Source organism: Gymnoscopelus microlampas, assembly GCF_963454915.1.
Source record: "Gymnoscopelus microlampas genome assembly, chromosome: 24".
Taxonomy (NCBI): domain Eukaryota; kingdom Metazoa; phylum Chordata; class Actinopteri; order Myctophiformes; family Myctophidae; genus Gymnoscopelus; species Gymnoscopelus microlampas.
The window spans coordinates 22402695-22425846 of record NC_139961.1 but is presented as its reverse complement, the minus strand read 5'-3'; the positions used below and the strand labels follow the sequence as shown (position 1 = coordinate 22425846).

The following is a 23152-nucleotide window of genomic DNA, read 5'->3' as shown; positions in this document are numbered from 1 at the left end:
TGGGCCCTAACACATTTATTTCAGTCAGACAACTCTTAGATTCATTTTAGAATATATTTTCATTGAGCATAATTGAGCATAGATATATGAAGCATAGTTTGGCGTCAGGGCTCTGATCTATTCATTCCCTGTAAGCATGAGGGGAATCTAGAAACAGAGCCTACAGGTGGATGCCGGGGAGGCGGTGGGATTGCAAACTTGGTCAGCAGCAGACAGCGAGGCAAGGCAACAGACAGCAGAGGAGACGGCAGAGAGGCAGCAACAGCAGCATAGCCAGAGAGAGAAGCCAGAATTACAGGTAGGCAGAGAAGATTAAATATAAGGATAAGGAGAAGAGCATGTGACTGGTCACCTGATCAGGTTGGCGCTCTGCCTTGAGTTGACTGCCTGAACTAGCTACGCAGGCTGCGCATTATAACTGAGAGGGTACACATTTAACCGAATACACCCTAACCCATTTATAACTCTGAGAGGGTACAAATGGAACCAAATGATGCTAACCCATTTGTAACTCTAAGAGGGTACAAATGGACCCTCACCCGTTTGTAACTGACAAAGGGTACAAATGTAACCAAATGGACCCTAATCCTTTTGTAACTGTCAGAGGGTACTAATGGAACCAATTTCTAACCAATTCATAACTCTGAGACGGTACAAATGGAACCAAATGTACCCTAACTCATTTGTAACTGTCAGAGGGTACAAACTAAACCAAATGTACCCTAACTCATTTGTAAATGTCAGAGGGTACAAATGGAACCAAATGGATCCTAACCCGTTCATAACGCTGAAGAGGGTACAAATGGAACCAAATGTATCCTAATGTATCCTAACCCTTTCATAACTCTGAAGAGGATATAAATGGAACCAAATGGACTCGGACCCTGACTCTTTGTGAGTGGATTTTGTGTGATTCACATTAATTTAAACTGATGTTTATGTCATGAGTTCATCCACACACAACGATAAACAAAATATTTATTTTTCTAAACAAATGTGAGTTTGAATGACATCACCACATAGCAAGATGAAAAATAATCGTGTCACGTTTTTGTTTCGTTTATTTGCGACCTGACATTTCCATTGCAGGCGTGCTCTACCAAATAGATTTGGCATAGCGAGTGGTTTTAGAATCCGCTATGCACTTTATAGCGCCCATGGCCACAACTCCAGGCACAAATAACGGAGTCGGCAAAATGTATAGCGGGTAGCGCGGCCGTAAGATACTATTTGGGGACAGCGCCAGCTGCCTTGTGCGTAATTAACAGGTAGCGGGTAGTGCCAAGGGGTAGTGCAGGGCGGAAGATAGGGCCCTATACCTACAACCCCATCGTACTATTTCTACTATCCTATAAATTGCAACCTCTGACTGGATGTGATAGCTGGATGTGTGCCGTTTTGATTGAATTAATAAAACAGTATGTACACTTACTTGGTGGACACTTTTTTAAACCTCGTTTCAGCCAACACACTCCAACATGGTCAACACTGGGGGTGAGGGAGAGACAAAGTCAGGCCTGTATTTTGTCTTTGAAAATAGAAACAATAAATGATAATGAGTTCACACGATTAAACATTAAACAATGCTATTGATGGTCCATTGTGGAACCTTGGGCCGTCACCCTTTACTTTATAGAGTGTGGAGCACAGAAGCTGTACTCCAATTAGAAGGCTGAACGTGTCATCCACTGTTTTTGATATACTGAATGCTAAAGATAAGAACGGCAGAATTCTCCAGGCGCTCAACCGAACGCTTGTGTGCATGCAGACCTAGATGTGGATCGAATTGCCTTCGTGATATATCAGGTCGTATTGTTTTAATATCATTAATTTGCTGTTCTTTTATTCACATAGTAGAAAGGGAGTCTCCCTTGTTTGTCAATAAAGATGCCTTGCGCATGTGAACGGTAATTTCTGTGTATGTCGTCTATAAACTGGACTTTAGGGTTTATTGAACCAAGTGACAGGTATGCCACAGGCACTTCAGCTGGTGACCCCGACCGTGACCCTGTCCAGTCCAGACGACCGCTGGATCCATAAGATCCAAACAACAATTCGCCCATACACTATGTGCTACAATTCCTTGGGGCCCCAGGAAGGGTACACGCGGTGCTATATGTGAATTGTATTATACCAAATTTAGGTCAATTGTTAAAGATAATGTGTAAATATGATTGCATGCATGTGAAGTCACCACTGAACAGCAGATTGAATGACCTTTGTGTATTAATACTTAGGCTCTGTGCTTCCTATACCCCATGATGTCCCGTTAGTGGCTGGGTGGACCGAGTCGACCCTCCCAGCATCTGTCTCTCTGTATTCTATGATCCTATAGTTTACTGAGACAATACATTGTCTCTCTGTATTCTATATTTCTATAGACACCATTCTGTACTTCTATGAGACACTACACTAGCTGCCTTTGCACGGCTCTCTAAATCGCAAACTACGCCGGGTTCATGGGAAAAGATAGCACCTAGCCTAAATGTATCTTGTATGTTTCGTCTTGTATGTTTTGTCTTGTATGTTCCGACGTCCGACCGAGAAGGTTTAGACTGGTAGTGCAGTCTTGACAAAAACTAAACACTTAGACTGACAGTGCGGTCTTGACAAAAACGATACACTGTGTCTTGTATGTAGCGACGTCCGACCGAGAAGGTCTAGACTGACAGTGACAGTCTTGAAAAAAACGAACACTGCGACCGGTTTAGACTATTAGTGCAGTCTTGAAAAAAATAAAATACACTATGACCGAAAGGTCTAGACTGACAGTGCAGTCTTGACAAAAACTATACACTGTGCTTCAACGTCCGACCGAGAAGGTTTAGACTGGTAGTGCAGTCTTGACAAAAACTAAACACTTAGACTGACAGTGCGGTCTTGACAAAAACGATACACTGTGTCTTGACGTTGAAAGGCTGGCTCTGCAGCCTAGGAAAGACCCCTAAATGGTACTACAGTGTGTCATATATGTTGTCATTATATATGTATGTCATCCGAATGAATGAAGGCCTCTGTAAGTCCTGTTTGTTTGTTTGTTTGTAAGTGTTATATGTATGTTTTGACGTCAGAGACGTGTAGGCTGAAGGTGCGGAATTGGTCAAGAACAATACCTTCTGTCATTGTTAAGTGTACATGTTTGTATCTGAGGTTAGGGGGTAGGCTCCCCAATCCCTTGGATACAACAGGCGGCAGCGGGGTCGCAAGGCTCCCAGAGCACGTTAAAGACAACATATAGTGCTGGGGAGAGGACTGAAGGGCCCCCGTGTTCTGTCAAGGATGAATCAACATCCTGCTGTGGAACCGTCTAGTCGATGTGCCGACTGCCGCTCTCTCCTAGGGTTGGCAGCACATGGTGCGTGGATGACAGTCCACACCTAACCGGAAGGGAGCTGCGTGACTCACCGGTTACAGGCAAGGCGGGTGAAAACGGTTAATATTCTGGTTCCCGTAGCCAAGCGGGGCCAGGACAAGACCGTCGGTTTCCTGCCTGGGGCGCCAACCACGCCAACGGGTAAGGGATCGCTATCGACTGGGTCACCCGCCGGTCGGATCGCAAAAAGCATTAAAACCATGGCGTGCTCCCCGACAGGAGACGTGTGGTCGCTGCTTCCGGCTCAATGTACAGTCAGGCCATCACAAGCTCAAAGCGACCGCCGGAGTGCAACAGTCATGTAAGCGAGTGATGCTCCTGTGATCGGTGGGCTTTGAAAAGAAGACGCCGGGAAGCAGGAGGCTTGAACTCTCTATCCAGGGTGACCTGGGTGTAGACCTCAAGTGGAAAGGGGTCTAGCCTAAGACTGCGCCCCGGTGGGGAGGTCTGAAGGACTTAAGTGCATCGATCGTGGCGCAAAATGTATCCAATTACGTTGCTGAGCATTGACCTAACTTTTATTTCTATTACCAGGTGACCACTGATTGACCAAGGGTAGTGGGGAGGTCCGAAAGACTTAAGTGTAACCTTCCATTTCTCTAAAATAGGTCGACTGCTTGCAGGAGAGACGTATACACTTTTGGTGTCGTTAACCCTCCATTTCTCTGAAACAGGTCATTAGGTGCAGAAGAATAATGTCAATTGACCTGTGCATAAGGCACAGGAAAGTTGTTTTGTTGTGTTTCCAATTACATGTTGTGAACGGTCAAGGAGGGTGGCCTCTGCACATTCCTATGCTGTGTGCCCTGCCGGGTGGCAGGTCAAGGAGGGTTATAGTATGTTTACATTTTTTTTATATATAAATATTTATGTTATGTATCGCCATGCATAGATATCTATATAGATATATGGTTGACATTTTTACATTTTTTTAATATATAAATATTTATGTTATGTATCGCCATGCATAGATATCTATATAGATATATGGTTTACATTTTTTTTAATATATATATACTTATGTGATGTCTCGCCATGCATGGGTATGTATATAAATATATGGCCCTCTCCCCAATCAACAACTACACACACTCTCACAATCACACCACATAACATTATATTGCCACCTGGGCCCCCATGCTGAACTTGACGAAGAACACCCCTGCACGATATCTGCGCCCCGACTTTTAACCTCAAGGAGGGTACGGATCTGACTGGCGCTTGGGGTTTGGGGTCCCTGTGTATAATACGGGGGGGGCCTAGTCTTGGACTCTGTCGGAACCTCCTCCTCCGGGCTCGGAAAAGTGACCACCTCAACCGGAGGAATTGGAGAAGAAGAAACCAAAATGCAAAAATAAAAAAAATAATATTACACACTTTAGAAGAGTTGCTTGTAAAGGAAAACTCAGTGGGAGTGCCCCACTGAGGGAACCTAAGTTTAGCTATACACTTGTTGGATGCAAATGATGTACTGTAATTGTCCCCAATAAGAGCTCATGTCCAGATGGTAGGTTTGGGACTGCCCCAGCCTAGTTCAGAGTTTCCCCTTCAAAGAAAAGGGTTTTCCTCGGCTCACATGACTCAAAAAAAAGAAAAAAATGGGACCTGAATTTTTTAAACATGCAATATGTTATGCTATAAAGTAATTGATATAAAATACTGTTCACATTTAGGTGTTGTGGGTACTAAATTCGTACCCAAGGAGGGGTTGATGGTCCATTGTGGAACCTTGGGCCGTCACCCTTTACTTTATAGAGTGTGGAGCACAGAAGCTGTACTCCAATTAGAAGGCTGAACGTGTCATCCACTGTTTTTGATATACTGAATGCTAAAGATAAGAACGGCAGAATTCTCCAGGCGCTCAACCGAACGCTTGTGTGCATGCAGACCTAGATGTGGATCGAATTGCCTTCGTGATATATCAGGTCGTATTGTTTTAATATCATTAATTTGCTTTTATTCACATAGTAGAAAGGGAGTCTCCCTTGTTTGTCAATAAAGATGCCTTGCGCATGTGAACGGTAATTTCTGTGTATGTCGTCTATAAACTGGACTTTAGGGTTTATTGAACCAAGTGACAGGTATGCCACAGGCACTTCACTATACAACATCACAGTGTTGGCGTACTGTAAACCTACTTGAGCACATTGACACTGAGTGACATCAAGTGCCTCCATACCTGAGAGCCTCTAGGCTGCAGTGTGGATCCTTCTGTCTAGCAGACAGTAGTTCTAATCCTGGGCTTGGGCTTTCTGGATGATTGTCGCTAAGGTCCAACACTTTCAAATGGGATGGGTTGGAGATCAAAGCTGAGGCCAGAGAAGAACAGCCTTTCTCCGTGATCAGACAGCCTGACAACCTACCCCCACACACACATACACACACACACACACACACACACACACACACACACACACACACACACACACACACACACACACACACACACACACACACACACACACACTGGTGGTAATTTCCCACTTACCAGAAATGGTAAGTGAAGGACAGATACTTCTCGAATGTCACGTGACGTCAAATAAAAACTGGAACATTTTAGTTTAGTGTGCAACCAGTATCTACTTGACCCCAGTATAGACCTTTTCTCCGACTATGTGGCATCCGCGTGCGGTTAGGGTTAGGGTGCGGGTTTGGTTCGGGTTTACTGTTTAATGTCGGAGCACTGCGCTGTCGGAGGAATGCGCTGTCGGACTAACGTATTGCACCCATATCAGTGTGCTGGTGATTTGCACCTCTCCTACTACACTGACACAGTTAGTTAAAGCAGTTGTCAGCGTAAACTCCCCATGTATTTAAACAAGGATTTAAATGTTCACCTCTGGAACAGGTTCTGGAATACTGACCTGAGAGTTTCCAGTATACAGTGCTTACTCGACAGTCCAGCAGAGAGTAGATCGACTCCTCCATCCTGTAGATCATTTCTACTGAGATTAATTTCTCTCAAACTAAAGCTGGAGCTGAGAACTGACGATAACTCATTACAGCATCTCTCTGAGAGGTTACAGCCACTCAGTCTAAGGAGAAAAAAAAAAGATGATTGTATTTTATTTTCTATTAAAATAAGATCACATAATATTGAATCTGACCAGTTATTATCAGTGCACCTACTGGGCTCTGTTGGAGGCTTTGACCACTGGCAAAAGCCTCAGAAGACACTCTTCTGAAGCAGAGTATTTCTTCAGGTCAAACACGTCCAGTTCCTTTTCTGAAGAAAGCAAGATGAAGACCAGAGCTGACCACTGAGCAGGAGAGAGCTTGTCTGTGGAGAGACTTCCTGAACTAAGGGACTGTTGGATCTCCTCCACTAGAGAATGGTCATTCAGCTCATTCAGACAGTGGAACAGATTGATGCTTCTCTCTTGAGAGGGATTCTTCCTGATCTGCTTCTTGATGTACTCAATTGTCTTCTTATTGGCCTTAGACATATTTCCTGTCTTCACATCAAGCAGTCGTCGTAAGAGAGTCTGATTGATCTCCAATGAGAGGCCCAGCAGAAAACGAAGGAACAAGTCCAGGTGTCCTTTGGGACTCTCTAAGGCCTGGTCTACAGCACTCTGGTAGAAGTGATCTTCCTTGTTTCTAAATATCTTTGACAAGTTGAAGGTTGTTTTTGGTTCTGACAGTACATTGTCCCCAGTGTCAATGAATGACACAAAGGCATAAAGAGCTGCCAGAAACTCCTGAACACTCAGATGGACAAAGCAGAACACCCGGTCCTCGTTCAACCCATACTCCTCTTCAAAGATCTCTGTGAACACTCCTGAGCACACTGCGGCATCGCTGATATCAATGCCATAGTCTTTCAGCTCTGCTTCATAAAAGATCAGTTTGCCATTCTCCAGCTGGTCGAATGCCAATTGTCCCAGAGACATAATGACATCCCTATACTGTGTATTCCTGTCAGATTGGGTCTGAGCTCTGTCTGTATACTTGAAATGATTCTCTTTGATGAAGCGGATGAACATCTCAGTCATGGTCTTTGGTATTGCTCCTAGATCATCCAGTTCTCCTTTTCTCAACACACCCTCCAGAACTTTAGCAATGATGCAACAGAAGACTGGGATGTGACACATATTGTAGAGGCTTTGTGATTTCTTGATGTATGAGAAGATTGTTGTGGCCTCATTCTCATTACTGAATCTCTTCATGAAATACTTCTCCTTTTGAAGGTCATTGAAACCTCTCACCTCTGTCACCCTGTCAACAGACTCAGAAGGGATCTGATCAGCTGCTGCAGGTCGTGTGGTTATCCAGATGTTAGCAGAGGGAAGCAGGTTTCCGTGGATAAGGTTTGTCAGTAGCACGTCCATGGAGGCTGGCTTTGTGACATCGGTCAAGATTTCATTGTCCTTGAAGTCTAAAGAAAGCCAACACTCATCTAATCCATCAAAGATGAACACAACTTGGGACCCATCACAGTTGCAGATTTCTGCTTCCTTGATTTCACCAAAGTACTGACGAAGAAGCTCCACTAAGCTGAAAACCTTGTCCTTCTTCAAATTCAGCTCTCGGAAAGTGAATGGAAACATGGAGAGGATATTCTGGTTGGCTTTGTCTTCTGTCCAGTCCAGAACATACTTATGTGTTAAGACTGTTTTACCAATGCCAGCCACTCCCTTCGTCAACACTGTTCTTATTGGGTCATCTTCTCCAGGTAATGTTTTAAACATGTCTTCAAAGCTGATTATCTTTTCTGGTATTACTGGTTTCATGGATGCTGGTTCAATCTGCCTGACCTCGTGTTGACTATTGACCTCCACACTCCCTTCCTCTGTGATGTAGATCTCTGTGAAAATGTTATTCAGAAGTGTTTTTTTCCCTCGTTTTGCGAACAAAACCTTGAACTTTTTCTTCAGATTAGACTTGAGTTGTTGTTGACACACAGCAGCAATCGTTTCTAAAGAACCAAGAAGCAAATTACATCAGTAATTGGGCATGTTTTGGTAATTGTGGACCACAAATGAGTGTTGGTAATTCTTGATTCCTAAGGGCTAAACGAAATATAACCGAAAATAGCTACATGCTCACAACGCATCACACTGGTGACAGTGCAACGCGTTATGATCTTGTAGATCGGTTGTCGCCGAATGTTCACCTCAGAAGAGGGTTCAATTGGTTAAAAGGGCCACTGAACTAAGGCTAGTGCTAGTAATATCAGAATTGTTCAAAAGTAAGATGAAATGAAATGTAACACTATCTGCTTTCACCCCCCCCCTGAGCAATAACAAGTGACAAAGAGTTTTTCAAATGTATCCATGTGTCTTGTGTTGCCTTCACTTAGTAATGTTGTGAGGATAAAACTGTAAATAAAGACTTCTTACTGTTCTCTAGAGTGTTGGCAGTTAAATACATTGGGAGGGAAAATCCCATCCCATGAGTAAAACATTTCTGCTCATATTCTTACCATTGGCTTTACATTGCGGATTAGCAGGTGGGACCTCAACAGGCTTGTTAGCTGAGTCTGCAGATGGAAGTTCAGATCCTGCTTAAGGAGAATGAGGATAATGAAGTGGACTCTGTGAGGGAGCATGACAATCATGCAGTGGGACTACTGTCATTATCTACCAGTAGAAATACCAAATTTGCCTAGTAACACATATATTATGTACCTCTGTCTCTGTCTGTGGAGCTGACATTGATGTTGATGTTGACACAACCACCAATGTGACCAGAGATGGTAGGAGACATCACTATGCCCCCACTCTGGGCTTTGACTTGAGCCGGAGGAACTGCAGGTACAACTGAAGGACCTGCATAATACAATCATCAGTGTCAATAAAACTCTCTGAGTGTAAAATGATCTCATTCAATGTTACAAACTCTCAGAGAAGTAAATGCAATAAATACCGTTTTACATGATTAATGCAAATAATTGCACTTTATGAATTCAGGTAATTTATGTAGGCTGCTATACAGCATTTTTAAATAAAACATTTAACCGTTCCTGAAATAAAGTTAACTCTTTCTGATGATAATGTGTCTCAACAATGTCACTAGAAATAAAAAAAAATCTGAACTGGAGTTGCTTTTAAACATAATATAGCCAAGGTTATCCCTTTTCTTTCTTTCTTTCTTTCTTTCTTTCTTTCTTTCTTTCCTTCATTTCTATTTTCAGATGTCATTGTTACCTGCACTGTCCTCATCTGACTTTTCAGTTTCAGAAAGTTGAAGTTGCTCCATTTTGTTCAGGATCTCCACTGAGGACAGCACAGCTCCCTTCTGGTCACATGTCTTCACTCTGTCATCCATTGATTCACATTGACTCCATTGGTCCCTGAGGGGAAATTCAAGTGTCGTAGATCTTAATTTTAATGATCCCTCAAGGTTTATGTCAAACAAACAATGTTTTGATCCCTATCCTTATTACGGGGCCAGGCATGCAATTTTCTTTATTTAACATGGCCAGCATAGCATTCTGACTAAACACACTATGTCATACATGTGTTTAGTGATGTACTTTTACGTTCTATCGTTCCATATATGCCAGTCTGTGATCCTGTCCGCAGAAATGCCAAGGCCAGCCAATGAGGAGAAAGTGACGAGAAAGTGACGAGAAAGTGACGAGAAAGTGACGACTAGTTGCAGCTTCTGTTTACTGATCAACTCTGTAAGCTGATCAAAAGGAGAACAAAAGGCAGTGGCAGTGTGACCACGTGCGTTTCGTGCATGCACAACGGATGCAGCCATGAACTGAAATGAGTTTGACACCCCTCGATTCTCGGGCATGGTCATAGCTAGATCCGCAATCTTTTTCACACAATTTAATTAAATTGTGTGAAAAAGATGCATTTGTCTATACACCTGTTAATCTGGTCTTTAAGAGTTATGGAAAAGAATATAGCCATAGCAGTTAAGTATTCCATACACATAGTCATCATACCACATAAACTACTCATCAAACGTGATTCAAATGTGAATTCACATACAGATATATAATATATCTGATATATAATCATCCAGATTAATGTAGACATTTTACCTTCAGGGAGCAGAAGTTGAAGGAAAAGACTAACTCGCATTGATGTGTCTGCTGTGTCATTTAAGTCTGAGTATGGGACTTCCTCTTTCAAACTGAAAAACTCAAACTGTCAAAAACATCTGGATGGTCTCATCCACGTTTCTTTGTCCCTCCCCCACAGAGGCAAGGAGAGACAATTGGTTCTTTACTATTCTTATCTTTCTATGCAGCCAATAGCTGGCGCCAGACCATATAGACCCCACCCACTCCACTGAGTGGCTTCTCAAAGCTTCAGTCTGATAATCAGGGTAATGCAGCCAAGCATTCGAGGACCTTAAAAACTAGGAAATGTTTTAGACACATAATACTTTCTTCTGAAGCATCATGTGATTTCAGATCCGAATCACAAATAGTGTGCATTATAAAAAATGCCCTGTAAAATTTGCAACAGAAACCATTTCAACTGTTTAAGTTTCACAAATATGTTGCTTATAACTTATAAAATGTCCTAAGAAATCCCAGTGGTGAAAAATGCTAAAATAGGCACTCTGAGAGTGCACATATGGGGGTCCGTTCGTGTCTGCCCTTAAGCAGTGGTAGACAGTATACTGTACTTCAGACTATATATATTTTGAAATAGGGTTCAAGTGGTTAATTATATTATAATTAACCACTTGAGCCCTATTTGAAATAGTGAAAATCTGATCTACAAGCTCTCAAAGCGGTGTGAGCTTCTGCTGTTCTGCTTCTGCAAATCAAACTGCGGGTCCTTGAAATAAGAACAAAAATAAATCTAGTGGCTGAAGTGCGCTAGTGCCACAGGGCTACGTCATACATGTGCGACAACCATCCATCTACGTCACAGGCAGACGCCGCACGCCGTTGGAGTTCTCCTGACATGTGAATGCGGTGTTTGGTTGTGTCATGTTTGTGTGGTGTTTATTTGTGAGACATTTATTTATTTAGCGTGGTCACCTGCACCATGTCGGTGTTTCACGACGAGGTGGAGATAGAGGACTTTGAGTTCGACGAGGACACGGAGACATATTACTATCCCTGTCCCTGTGGAGACAGATTTGCCATAACTAAGGTATTGTAATACATACTACTATTATAGCCCTGAAACATGACTATCGTATCATGACAGTCATGGATGAACTTCAACCTGGTGTTTGCACTTTCTCCCTTTTTGGTCCGTGCATCTACATAAACGTTCATATTTCAAATATAAAGTGCTTACCCCATGGCCACGGATGTTGCAATTCTGTTCGGCTCCTCAGAAGTACCCGCATTTTTAGTATTGTTCAGTAAAAAGAATTTTAATCTGATCGGTGGCCATTTTCTCATAGAGTAATAATGTATCAAAGTGCAGTACACCCCCCATCCGATAGGGTCGCGTAGTTGAAAGCATATGGCGAAATTACGGAGAAAATGGCCACCGACGGAATTAAAATGCTTTTTATTGAACAATACGGAAGATACGGGTACTTCTGAGGGCCTGTACATAATTGTAACATCCGTTGCCATGGGGTAAGCACTTTATATTTGAAATCTGAACGTTTATGTGATGTACGGGGCAAAGAGAGAGAGAGAGTGCAAACACCAGGTTGAAGTTCATCCATGGTCATGTTGCATAAAGGTAGCTCTTGTCTACTGAGTTACAGTTACTGAAAGAAGAAACGTGTGACTGTCCTCCTGATTAATCTATCCATCTTCAATGGAGTGATGGTCACTGTAACCATTTCAATACTGTACATGCAACCCACCCTTTCCCTCTTCAATGCAGTGATGCAACGTAGTTACATAATATGGTCACTTTCTAATTTCTGACTTATACTCTTTCAGTGTAGTGATGCAACATTAACAGCTAGTTGCATTAGCCTTCGATTGATTGAGTGAGTGAATACTTGATTAGTCAGGAATGTAAACAGCATGAGGTACAGTAAGACATTAACTTAAGGCTAAAGGATAACACAAAAAAATCCTGCGGACTTGTTTCCATTGTGGTCCTATGTATTCAATTCAAGATTCAGTGGTGGAAAGTACTTGTACCCAAGTACTGTACTTAAGTCAAGTTATTAGGTATTTGTTTTTACTTTCCCATAGTATTTGCAATTTTCAATACTTCATAATTCTACTCCACTGCATCTCAGAGGCAATTACTGTACTTATATATATACAATATACTTTGCCTCTTAAAAAACATCAGATCTACAAGGTCACAACGCATCGCATCACGACAAAGTGTCGTAGTGCAATCGTTCTCAAACATTTTCCTGTCAAGGACCCCCAAATTAATATGAAAAAAGTACTAGGGACCCCCATGCAAGTTCTTTTAAATGTTAACAAAAAATTCAAGATCTTTTGAAAATGTGAGCTTGTAGATCGGCTGTTTTCACATAGTCGACTTAGGGTTAAAGTGGTTAAACGGATTGCTATTTTAACACATTTTCCTGGGGACCCCTCAAGTAACCGGGGGTCCCCAGACCCTACAGAACCACTCTGTAGTAGTGGGTGCGAGAAACATACCCAGTCACAACAACAGCCTTTTATGCTGGTCACCAGCCTCTGGCGGTAACCGGAAGGCTCGCCCCAAGCGGCTCTTGTATTCGTTTTACTGAAGTTAAGATTAGGAATAAGGTTAGGTTGTTTAGGCATAGTTTTACTGAGGTTGAGGTTGGTCGGGGTGAGCATGTTTTGGGGTGAGCGTTCTTGTATTCCCTCTGGCCAGCAGCCTCTGGTCACACGTCACGGAGAGGTGGCATGCATTCCATTCCTCAGCCAGGATTCATCGCAGGTCAGCCAACATGGTTTCCATTTGTTAGGCCTCTAACTCTGCACGACAGAGCTGCCAGTCAGGGGCCAAATGAGTCAATTCCAATTATTCTTGCACAATCGTTATAAAAGTATAAAATTATAAAAAAAATATTCCAGTAATTTCTTTGTATATTTAAAGTTATATTTCATATCTGCCCTGTGCAATTTTTGATTACGAAGCCTAAATGACAAACAGAAATGACTTTCCAATTGAACATGTTGAACAATGTTCAATGCCAATAATACACTTTGAATCTGGAAGAGCACTTGGGCACAATTCCCCCACACAGTCAACTCTGCTGCTCATCCCACAAGCGCACGATCATGGCTGGGGGGGTTCCAGGGGGTCCACAGCTAAAGTAACCACTTTAACCCTATTTTATACTTTGGCTATTTGAAAATCGCCGATCTACAAGCTCCCAATGCATCGCAACGATCGGCTATTTTTGAAAGATTATGAGTAATATAGAAAACCTTGGAATAAATGTGTATATTTTACACAAATCTTCTCTTATGGGGGTCTCTGACACAAAATGTTTTCAGATGGGGGGAGGTCCGTGGCCAAATACAATACGTTATTTTGGGGGGCCCCGACATGAAAGTGATTGAGAACCACTGGTTATAAGATGCTATGTTGATATGCTATGAGACAGCATCAAAAAGTTTGGAAAGTAGTTTGTTTGAACATATTATGTTCAAACAAACTACTTTCCAAACTTTTTGAGGGGTTTAATTTAATCCTCTAACCAGGGGTCTTCAACAGGGGGTCCTGTTGAATCCAACATATTTATAGAAAAGATAATGTGTAAAATAAACAAAAAACATTAATTTACACAACACTGATGACAGTGCTGTCAAGTCAAACAGGTCTATGAACCTATCTATGAAATGTGGAGGGTCCCTGCTTCATCTCTCTCAGCTAAGGGGTCCTTGGCCTGAAAAACGTTGAAGACCCCTGCTGTAATCATGTGCCATTGCTTTTCTTCCATTCAACAGGAGGACTTGGAGAACGGTGAAGAAGAGGCCACGTGTCCCAGCTGTTCACTGATAGTTAAAGTGATCTATGACAAGGTGGGTGATCAACTTGTGTATGCAAACATGGTGAATAATGTTTGAATTGTTTTTCACCTGTAATGACATGCTCAAGCAGGTGTTGTTGATTATACATTTTTATAATCAATTAAATTGATTAGTTCGAGTAACCGCTGCACCGCCTAAACGATTAATAATAATTGATCTTTTCTCCTATATAGGGCTGTCGCGATTATGACATTTCACTTGCCGATTAATTGTCGCTCAAATAATTGCGATTAACAATTTAATCACGTTTTTGTCAAACATTTAAGAATAAAAATTACATTTCTGTTTGGCTTTTAGGGCTTCGTAAACAAAAATTGCACAGGGCAGATGACAAATAACTTACATAATTTAAAAACGTTACACTTAAAAAAAAAACTTTAAAAAAATGAATTGTGGAAATAGCCGATCTAGAAACTCAAGCTTGTAGATCTGCTATTTCCACTATTTTGGAAACTAAACGATTATCATCTCAAATAATTGTGATTATGTAATAATAGTGACTGGCCTAACTCATTCATAATAATATCTGTGTGTGTGTTCCAGGAGGTGTTTATGTCAGGAGAGATGGTGGAAGCTCCATCGTCGACCGAGACCAAGCTGGAGGTGGCTCAGGTGGTGTGACCAAGCAAACGTGGATGATGCACTGCGACTACGGCCTTCACCCGTGTCACCGGCCGCATACCTTCACACGCGCTATGCATGACCAAACAAACCCACAGGCCTTTTCTTCACGGCTGTGCAATAGAAACCCCAAACTGGACTGGACTGTAGCCGTCTTATCCTTATTTATACTTATTTATCATAAGGAATGTTGATGCTGTGAGCACACACACACACACACACACACACACACACACACAGCTTCTGTTCGGCGTGGGAAAAAGAATAGGCTTTTTTTCTGAATTTGAGAACTAAGAGAACCGTGCCATCACAGTGTTTGCTCACAGGTTCTAGATTTGTTTTTCATACGCTACGGCTCGGTTTCTGATGAGGTTCTCCGAACCTCATTTGGGCCCTGCACAGGAGGTTGTACATTCTGGCAGAACTCGGGGGGAAAATGCGATCTATAAGCTCACAACATGGTGTGTTGCTTCTTATTTATGATGTACCTCCCCAGTTCTAGCACCATAATGGAAACGTAAGCAAAGACCCATCGCAGAACTTCACAGGCTTTGGGCAGTTTTCAGGTTATGAAAGGTTCTGGTTGGGTGACCCTTCATAGTAAAGAAAAAAAACAAATTCACACATCTGATCTGCTCACCCATTACGACCGCAGTCTACTACTGTTGACAAGTGCCTTCCTTTAGGGCAGTGGTTCTCAAACTTTTTCATGTCAAGGACCCCCAAATTGATACTTATTAGTCTGCGGACCCCCATTTGAAAAGATATGCTAGGGACCCCCCATAAGAGAAGATTTTTACGGCTCTAGCAGTGGTTCTCAACCATTTTAATTTCAAGGACCCCCAGTTTGACACGCATTAGGGCTACGGACCCCCATTTAATGGCATTTCTATCACTTGGACCGCAATTTATATTGTAAAATCTATGTCAATTTAACTCTGAGAGTGTACAAATGGAACTAACGGGTCCATTTGGTTCCATTTGTACACAGAGTTACAGACCCATAAGGGCATTTGGTGCCTAATCTATCATTTAGCTGGGGACCCCCTGGAACTCCCTCAAGGACCCCTGGCGGTCCCCGGACCCCACTTTGAGAACCAATGCTTTAGGGCAGTGGTTCTCATAGGGTCCACAGACCCCCAGGGGCCCTTGAGGGGCCTAATAATCTTATCTTTCTTATTATTAACGAAACCTCTGTCCGTTAGTCAGTCACACTCTCAGTCTGTCCTGCATGGTTCTCCTCAGCGAGCTGAGCAATTGCTCTGAACCTGCACACAGGCATTGACCATTAGCATATGCACACAACCACGACGCCTGTTTTTCACTTTACCAAAATGTAAGCTCTTTATTAGTGTTTATGTGTAAACAACGGAGATTCTGAGTTCAGCCTATGGGGCATAACCCCAAAGTCTGCAAGTACTTTTAGTGCACCTAGTAATAACAATAATGGGGGTGTGAAGATGGAGGAGGTCAGAGAGGTAGCGGGGAGCCTGGATGTTGACGTTAACCCAGTGAGAGAATGTTTAAGAATTCACTCTCTTCTCACTTACAGTGCAGACAGTTGTAGAATTCTGTATATATATCTAATGAATGAAAGCAATGATTACTGCTCTATTCTCTTATGGGGTCCCTGGCGCAAAAAACCTTCAAATGGGTTCCGTGGCCTAATGGGTATCAATTTAGGGGTCCTTGACATGAAAATGTTAGAGAACCACTGCTCTGGGGCACCCAGATGGTAGTACGTAATGATTATCTTTCTTCCTTCACATGGATTTCTCCAGCTGTTTGGCGGATTTCAGCTCTCAAACCTTACTTATGCATCTCCATAACAAAAAGGACTGTTTTTGTTTCAGCCTCAAACTGTACTAACCACAAGATTTCCAAACCCGTTTTTGAATTGATTTTGAATTGCCGTTGGTTCCGTTAACACTGTGCACACAAAATATGTAAATAGGCCTTCTAGTTTTTAAAATGTTCTAAAAGTATTTATGTGACTAGTCATGCTTATTTTGTGTTGAACACAATAAAACCTTGCGTTGAGACAGATTACACTTTTAATTGTAATTGCAGAATGTGTCCAGCAGAGGGGGCACTCAGACAAGGATACATTGCACAGCAAAGAAAAGGACTCATCAAAGCCAAAGGTAGTGTAAGTGATCTTTTTTTGTTAAAACAAAAGGCTTTCCATTACAAAGTGAAAGCTCTATATTCAGATAGTAATCACTGCTTTAGACTTGGGAGTGTGTGTTCAGTAACAGGGATCTCTGTCACTCCAACTCTTTAAAAAACAGGAATACATTTTCAGGTGTTTTAAAAAATATCTATATTATTAATAAAAGAAGCAACACAATCTACTCTCATGGGGGTCCCTGGCAAAAATCATGTTCAGGTGGGGGTACATGGCCAAATGCATATCGATTTGGGGGTCCTTGCCATGAAAAGTTTTAGAACAACTGCTTAAAGAGATTGGTGTCACGGCTCTGCATCTAATGGGTCCGATATTTTTAGGCCACCTTTCATACAAAGTACATTTGCTTGAATACTTAAAATAATTATAAATATAAGAAGGAGGAAAATATAATTATTTTGAGTATTTGTAATTTTGCATATAAAGACTTTCACTCCACTACACGTCAAGTTCAATGGAAGGGGAAAAAAAGTATATTATGAAGTAACCTTTTTTAAGACTTATTTCAAATATAGTGAAAAAATAGCAGATCTATAAGTTCACAACACAAAGCAGTACGATGGTTCAATCCCCCCCACCCCCCACCCCCCTCCAGGTGAGACAAATCAGCCAAGTTAGTTTTATGGTTGAAGCCAGGGATTTTAAGAAGCTGCTAGGTCACAATCGGTGGTAAAAAGTACTTACATTCTTTACTTAAAAGTATCAATATGGCCAATATGGCCAAAAAATATATCGATATTATATCAGTATCGTGACGAGACTTGATATCGTCTTGGTTTTAGGACATAATATTGTGATAGGTTGTAATCACTCTCTCTTAGACTCTTTTAGACTTAAACAATGTTTTAAAAAATGCATGAAATATGCAACATGTGAGTTTGTAGATCTGATATTTTTTTGGTATGGGGGGGATGACAAATTATATTGTCATATATTGATATCGAGGTATTTGCTCATTTTCAAATAGCCGTTGCCTAGTCACTTCTTTTTGACTTGTTTTCATTGACCTGGTTTCTTAGTTATCTCGCAAAATACTGGTTAGGTACTTGACAGGGATAAAGCTAGAGGTGAATATGTGAATAAAGTACATTTACTCAAGTACTGTACTTAACTGCAACACGAGTGCCGTTGGGAGCACGTGCCCCTTTTGTTACGCAATACTTGTTGTCATTGTCAGAGTGCCTGTTGTCAGGGTATCATAGTGCTTGGAGTAGGGGTTATGACGTCACATTGCTGACATAAGGGATCTCCACTGTCGTCAGTGAACTTCACCATGGTATTTGAGTTGTCTCTGGCCACACAGTTGTGGATGTACAGGGAGTACAGCAGAGGACTCTGTATTCAACACTGCGGGTCTTGTATTTTGACAGGTAAATGCATCTGAAGTCAATAATCTTCATTGTGGGTGCGCAGTTACATTTAAGTGTTTCTGGGGTCCTTGAAATAAAAAATGTTGAGAATCACATTTCACCTCCCTTGACTGTGCACAGCGTCTACAGTGGCTTGATGGCGCTCTTATGATTGACTGTATTTATCACTTTTACTTTCTTCAAGCGTTGTGAAAAACTATATGGACTCCCAGGATAAATGAGTCAGCACAGGGGTAAGTAAATCTATACCACATTAAGTATTTAATGTGGTATAGATGCATCAACCAGGCAGTGTTAACAAGACGGGGTATACTCCAAAACCCAACAACCAATCCTGGGTGAAATACACGATTGTGCAAATAAATATATCAAGGGATCATCTGTTGTCACATCCATTTGTTTTAGATTTGTTAGGTATTTGGCATTTGATCACCATCCTGGATGGAAGCTGTCTGATAAAAAAATGACTTAAAAATCTTCTTTGTTTGTCCATCCCTGACAAACATAGAACAATGACATAACCTGACAGACATAACCACTTGAATCTTGAGCCTACCCACAAGCTCACAACGCGTCGCAACAAGCTTGTAGATCTGCTATTTTTGGCAAATGTTCCCCCCAGAATAGGGATGCTGGATTTCAAGTGGTTAATCAGTGGTTTTGTCCCTCCTTGTCAATTGTGTTGATAATATGATGACAGATTGTTTTTATGTATTGTGATGATTTCTGTAGAATATATTATACTATACATTCTTCTTGTAATGCAAGCAGTTTGCAAACGTAATAATGAAGCACAATTAAATGAATGACTTGGATGTAGATCTGTCCAAAGTCACACGAGACAAGCTGAGTTTGGTGGATAGTGAGTGATGTTTCATCTGAATCGCATTCAAGCAAAATGAAGTTATTGCTCTTTCAGCTATTTCATCATCAACATTAAACACTTAATGCTCAACGTGAAAGACTAAAGTACACCATCACTCACACCTTCCGTGTGTGTGTGTGTGTGTGTGTGTGTGTGTGTGTGTGTGTGTGTGTGTGTGTGTGTGTGTGTGTGTGTGTGTGTGTGTGTGTGTGTGTGTGTGTGTGTGTGTGTGTGTGTGTGTGTGTGTGTGTGTGTGTGTGTGTGTGTGTGTGTGTGTGCGCAAACTGTTCCTTTAGTAATTGTATAACCAGAACTGCACCATTTGGCAGCAACACTCATCAAATCATGCCATATGCTGCACAGAGAAAGTCCCTTCTATTCATTCCTTCACTTTCATTTACTGTGTTTTGTAGTTCAGCTCCCGACTCTTACTCATGCATGTGCCGATATATGAAATAGCAGCTCTAAAAGCTAAAAACGCATTGCATCAGCAATTGTGAGCTTGTAGCTCGTAGCTTGTAGCTCTGCTGTTTTTGGCATGCCATTATAGCCAAGCCATGGCCAAGTGAATTGAAAAGAACTGTAGGGGGCAGCAACAGAAAACGCCCGGTCACCTTCTGTTCTGAGATGTGTTTGAGGAAGTGAGAAGAGTTGACCTATAGACTAGAGGATGACCTAAGTGACCTGGGGGCAGAAAGTGGAGTTTGCAGATCAGTGATGTATTGTAGAGTTAATCCATTTAGGCACACAAAGGGAGGGGGGGTGGCGTTATACATTAAGGACACGCTGGTCTGTAGAGAGCTAGAGATGCCAACCGACATCAACTTTGAATGTGTTGGGGTAGAAGTCTCTCTTTCAAAGGAAATGACTTTTACACTATTATGCCTGTACCGCTACCCTAAAGCAAAGAATGATTTTTACGATCAATTTAGGTCCCTCCTAAACTCCCAGGACCCCAGTAAAGAATTAATTCTCATGGGGGACTGGAATATAAACTGGGATAGCAAACAGAATAGGAAAAACCTAAAACAAATTACTAACTCTCACAACTTAGTGCAGCTAGTTGAAAAGCCTACAAGAATAACTCAATCATCACAAACCAGAATTGACTTAGTCTTCACTAATAGAGCTGACAGAATTGTAAAAATGTTTAATTTCCTAACTGGGCTATCTGACCATAATTTTATTTTTCTTGTCAGAAAACTGTCAAAAAACAGATTTGGCACTCGAGTCAAGAAGCCTCCCTCCTGTCCCCGTTACATCCCCCAAAATAAGCAGCAGCAGCTTGGGGATGCACTGAGGAACATTGAATGGGATGGCATACTCTCTCACCTCAATGTAGAACTAAACAGCAATTTGTTTTTAACCAAACTTGACCAGGTGATGGCTTCCTTCTCCTGTAGGGGGAGTACAAGGGCCAAAAAACAATATTCATTACCCTGGATGGATGACAACTGTAGGCAGTCTATAAAAATAAGGGACTGCCTCCTAAAGCAAAGTTTGAAATCTGGTCTGCCATCTGACAGACAGAAATTCACCCATGCAAGAAACTCAGTTACACAAACAATAAAAAAATCAAAGGCAAACTTCTTTATTACTAACATTGAAAACGCAAGAGGAAATGGTAAGCTAGTCTGGTCAAATCTAAATAAACTACTTGGTAAACAAACTACGCAGGCTACACACACTCTTGAAATAACAATAGGTGATGTCATTGTGAACAACCCTGAGATGTTGGGCAATACTTTCAATGACTACTTCTTAAATAGTATTACTGAAATCACCAAACTGTTCCCCCCTCCAGTTATTACTCCCCGTCCAACTGTGGAGACACAGTCCATTTTCAAACTAGAAGAAATAACAGTCAACGAAGTGAAAGATATCATCATAGAACTCAATAGCTCCAAAGCCAAGGATGCATTTGGACTTGACAATACCTTTTTAAAAACACACTTTGACTCCCTAGCCAAACCCATAGCTACTCTGGTAAACCAATCAATAAAACAAAAACTAACTCCTTCATCTTGGAAGACAGCTCTGATAACTCCTATTTTCAAATCTGGCAACAAAAATTTGGTTGACAACTACAGGCCTATCAGCATCCTTCCCAGTATCTCCAAGATTGCTGAAAAATGGATAGCTAAACTCATTATCAAACACCTCAATAAAGGACAAACCCCACTGCATCCAATGCAATTTGGCTTTCGCGCTCACCACTCAACTGAAACAGCAAATACCGTCTTCCTTGAGAAGATCAAATGTAGACTGGACAAAAACCAACTTGTAGGTGCTGTGTTCCTTGACCTAAAGCGGGCCTTTGACACAGTAAACCACCAGGCTCTTCTTAACAAACTTTCTTATTTCAATTTTTCTCCTGAGTCTATAATTTGGATTGAGTCTTATCTATCAAATAGAAAGCAATGTGTATCGATTAACGGCATCAAATCCCCATATAAAAACAATCCTGTCGGGGTCCCACAGGGTTCTATCCTGGGCCCCTTATTATTCTCCTTATATATAAATGACCTACCAGATATATGTCCTGAATGCGATGTTCAGATGTATGCCGATGACGCAGTCATCTTCACTTATGGAAAAAATAAGGAACAAATAACAGAGTGTCTCACAAGGGCACTTGACAGGACTCACAACTGGTTAAGTAACTCCTGCTTATTGCTGAATAAAAAAAAAACGGTTTGTATGTTCTTCAGCAAAAGACCTGTTAAGACCGAAAGGTCCAACATTTTCCTAAAAGGAGTGGAACTGGAACTGGTTCCTCATTTCAAGTATCTTGGAGTCATATTGGACTCGAACCTAACTTTCAAAAAACACATTAAAAAAGTGACAAACACACTCAACTACAACCTACAAAATTTTAGACAAATCCGACCCTACCTAACAATAGAAGCTGCAAGGACATACCTGCACTGTATGATTCTTTCTCATATTGAATACTGCTTTACGAACTGGTCTTATGCTGATTCAACAGTCATCAAACCCATTGAACAGGTCTTCAAAAAAGCGATCAAGGTACTTGACAAAAAACCCAATTCATACCATCACTGTAATATCTTGGCTAAATACAACCTTTTAAGCTTTTCGAACTTTAAAAAGTTCAAGGATGCTTGCCTCATCTATAAATGCCTAAACGGCCTGGCCCCCCCTCCTCTTATGGAATTTATCCATAAGAAAGGGGTCACGGGCCATAGCACCAGGTCAATCTCAAGGGGAGACTGTGTGATTGTTTTCAGAGAAACCACCTTTAGTCAAAATACTCTCTCTATTAAAGGCTGCCAATACTGTCAGCTCAGAATCAGCTCCCTATCACACTGAGAGAGATCGCCACATTTGCAACCTTTAAACGTCACCTAAAACAATGGTTAAAGGATGATCAAACTTGCGAGCACCTCTAATCACGTCAGTCTTACTTGATATTTTACTTGTTTATATGTGAGTGTATCTATGTATCTATGATCGTATTTTATGGTTATCCATTCATGCTTGGAATGACTGTTTTATCTCAATTATTTTTATTGTTATGTTGTTGTACTGGGGACTGCGGATGAAAAGTAGCTTCGGCTAATTCCGGCTAGTTTACACTACCTGCCATGTGTATATAACATTGTACAACATGTCCTTGTGTTCATGAACTGGCATTGTCCCGACCAAATAAACAAATAAACAAAACAAACAATGTGGGCATATGTGTTAGTTTGTTTGCGTGTGTGTGGGAGTCATTATTGCTGTACCATGCTACAAATTCCTTAGATACAACTTGAAAGAGATTACATTATTTTAATAAAATTACAAATCTAAAGATGAAATAAACACAAAATAAAAACAAATAGAAAGAAAAGAC

The 23152-nt window shown here is 41.4% G+C and overlaps 2 protein-coding genes across 2 annotated transcripts in view; one reads left to right on the top strand and one right to left on the bottom strand.

Moving 5' to 3' along the window:
- The window catches only part of LOC311040601 (NLR family CARD domain-containing protein 3-like), a 12069-nt gene extending 1600 nt beyond the window's left edge, over positions 1-10469 (bottom strand). The window contains exons 1-8 of the mRNA XM_084050931.1: positions 10374-10469; positions 9523-9668; positions 9004-9144; positions 8799-8876; positions 6503-8291; positions 6238-6408; positions 5553-5732; positions 1433-1488 (exon numbers count right to left, since the gene is read on the bottom strand). Coding sequence (XP_083907057.1) covers positions 1433-1488; positions 5553-5732; positions 6238-6408; positions 6503-8291; positions 8799-8876; positions 9004-9144; positions 9523-9643 — 2536 coding nt within the window. The 5' untranslated portion in view covers positions 9644-9668; positions 10374-10469. The remainder of the gene's footprint in view (positions 1-1432; positions 1489-5552; positions 5733-6237; positions 6409-6502; positions 8292-8798; positions 8877-9003; positions 9145-9522; positions 9669-10373) is intronic.
- Positions 10470-11249: 780 nt separating this feature from the next.
- Positions 11250-16855, top strand: LOC311040700 (diphthamide biosynthesis protein 3-like). Its single transcript, XM_084051039.1, has 3 exons — positions 11250-11442; positions 14166-14240; positions 14793-16855. Exons 1-3 carry the CDS (start codon positions 11335-11337, stop codon positions 14868-14870), a joined length of 261 nt encoding a protein of 86 aa, XP_083907165.1. The 5' UTR covers positions 11250-11334; the 3' UTR covers positions 14871-16855.
- The last annotated feature ends 6297 nt before the right edge of the window (positions 16856-23152 follow it).

Bases quoted from the DNA above. Each gene is read 5' to 3' on its own strand.
- LOC311040700 (XM_084051039.1), top strand. From the start codon at position 11,335: ATGTCGGTGTTTCACGACGAGGTGGAGATAGAGGACTTTGAGTTCGAC. The intron at 11,443-14,165 runs GTATTGTAATAC...TCCATTCAACAG, and splicing joins ACAGATTTGCCATAACTAAG to GAGGACTTGGAGAACGGTGA. The intron at 14,241-14,792 runs GTGGGTGATCAA...TGTGTGTTCCAG, and splicing joins TTAAAGTGATCTATGACAAG to GAGGTGTTTATGTCAGGAGA.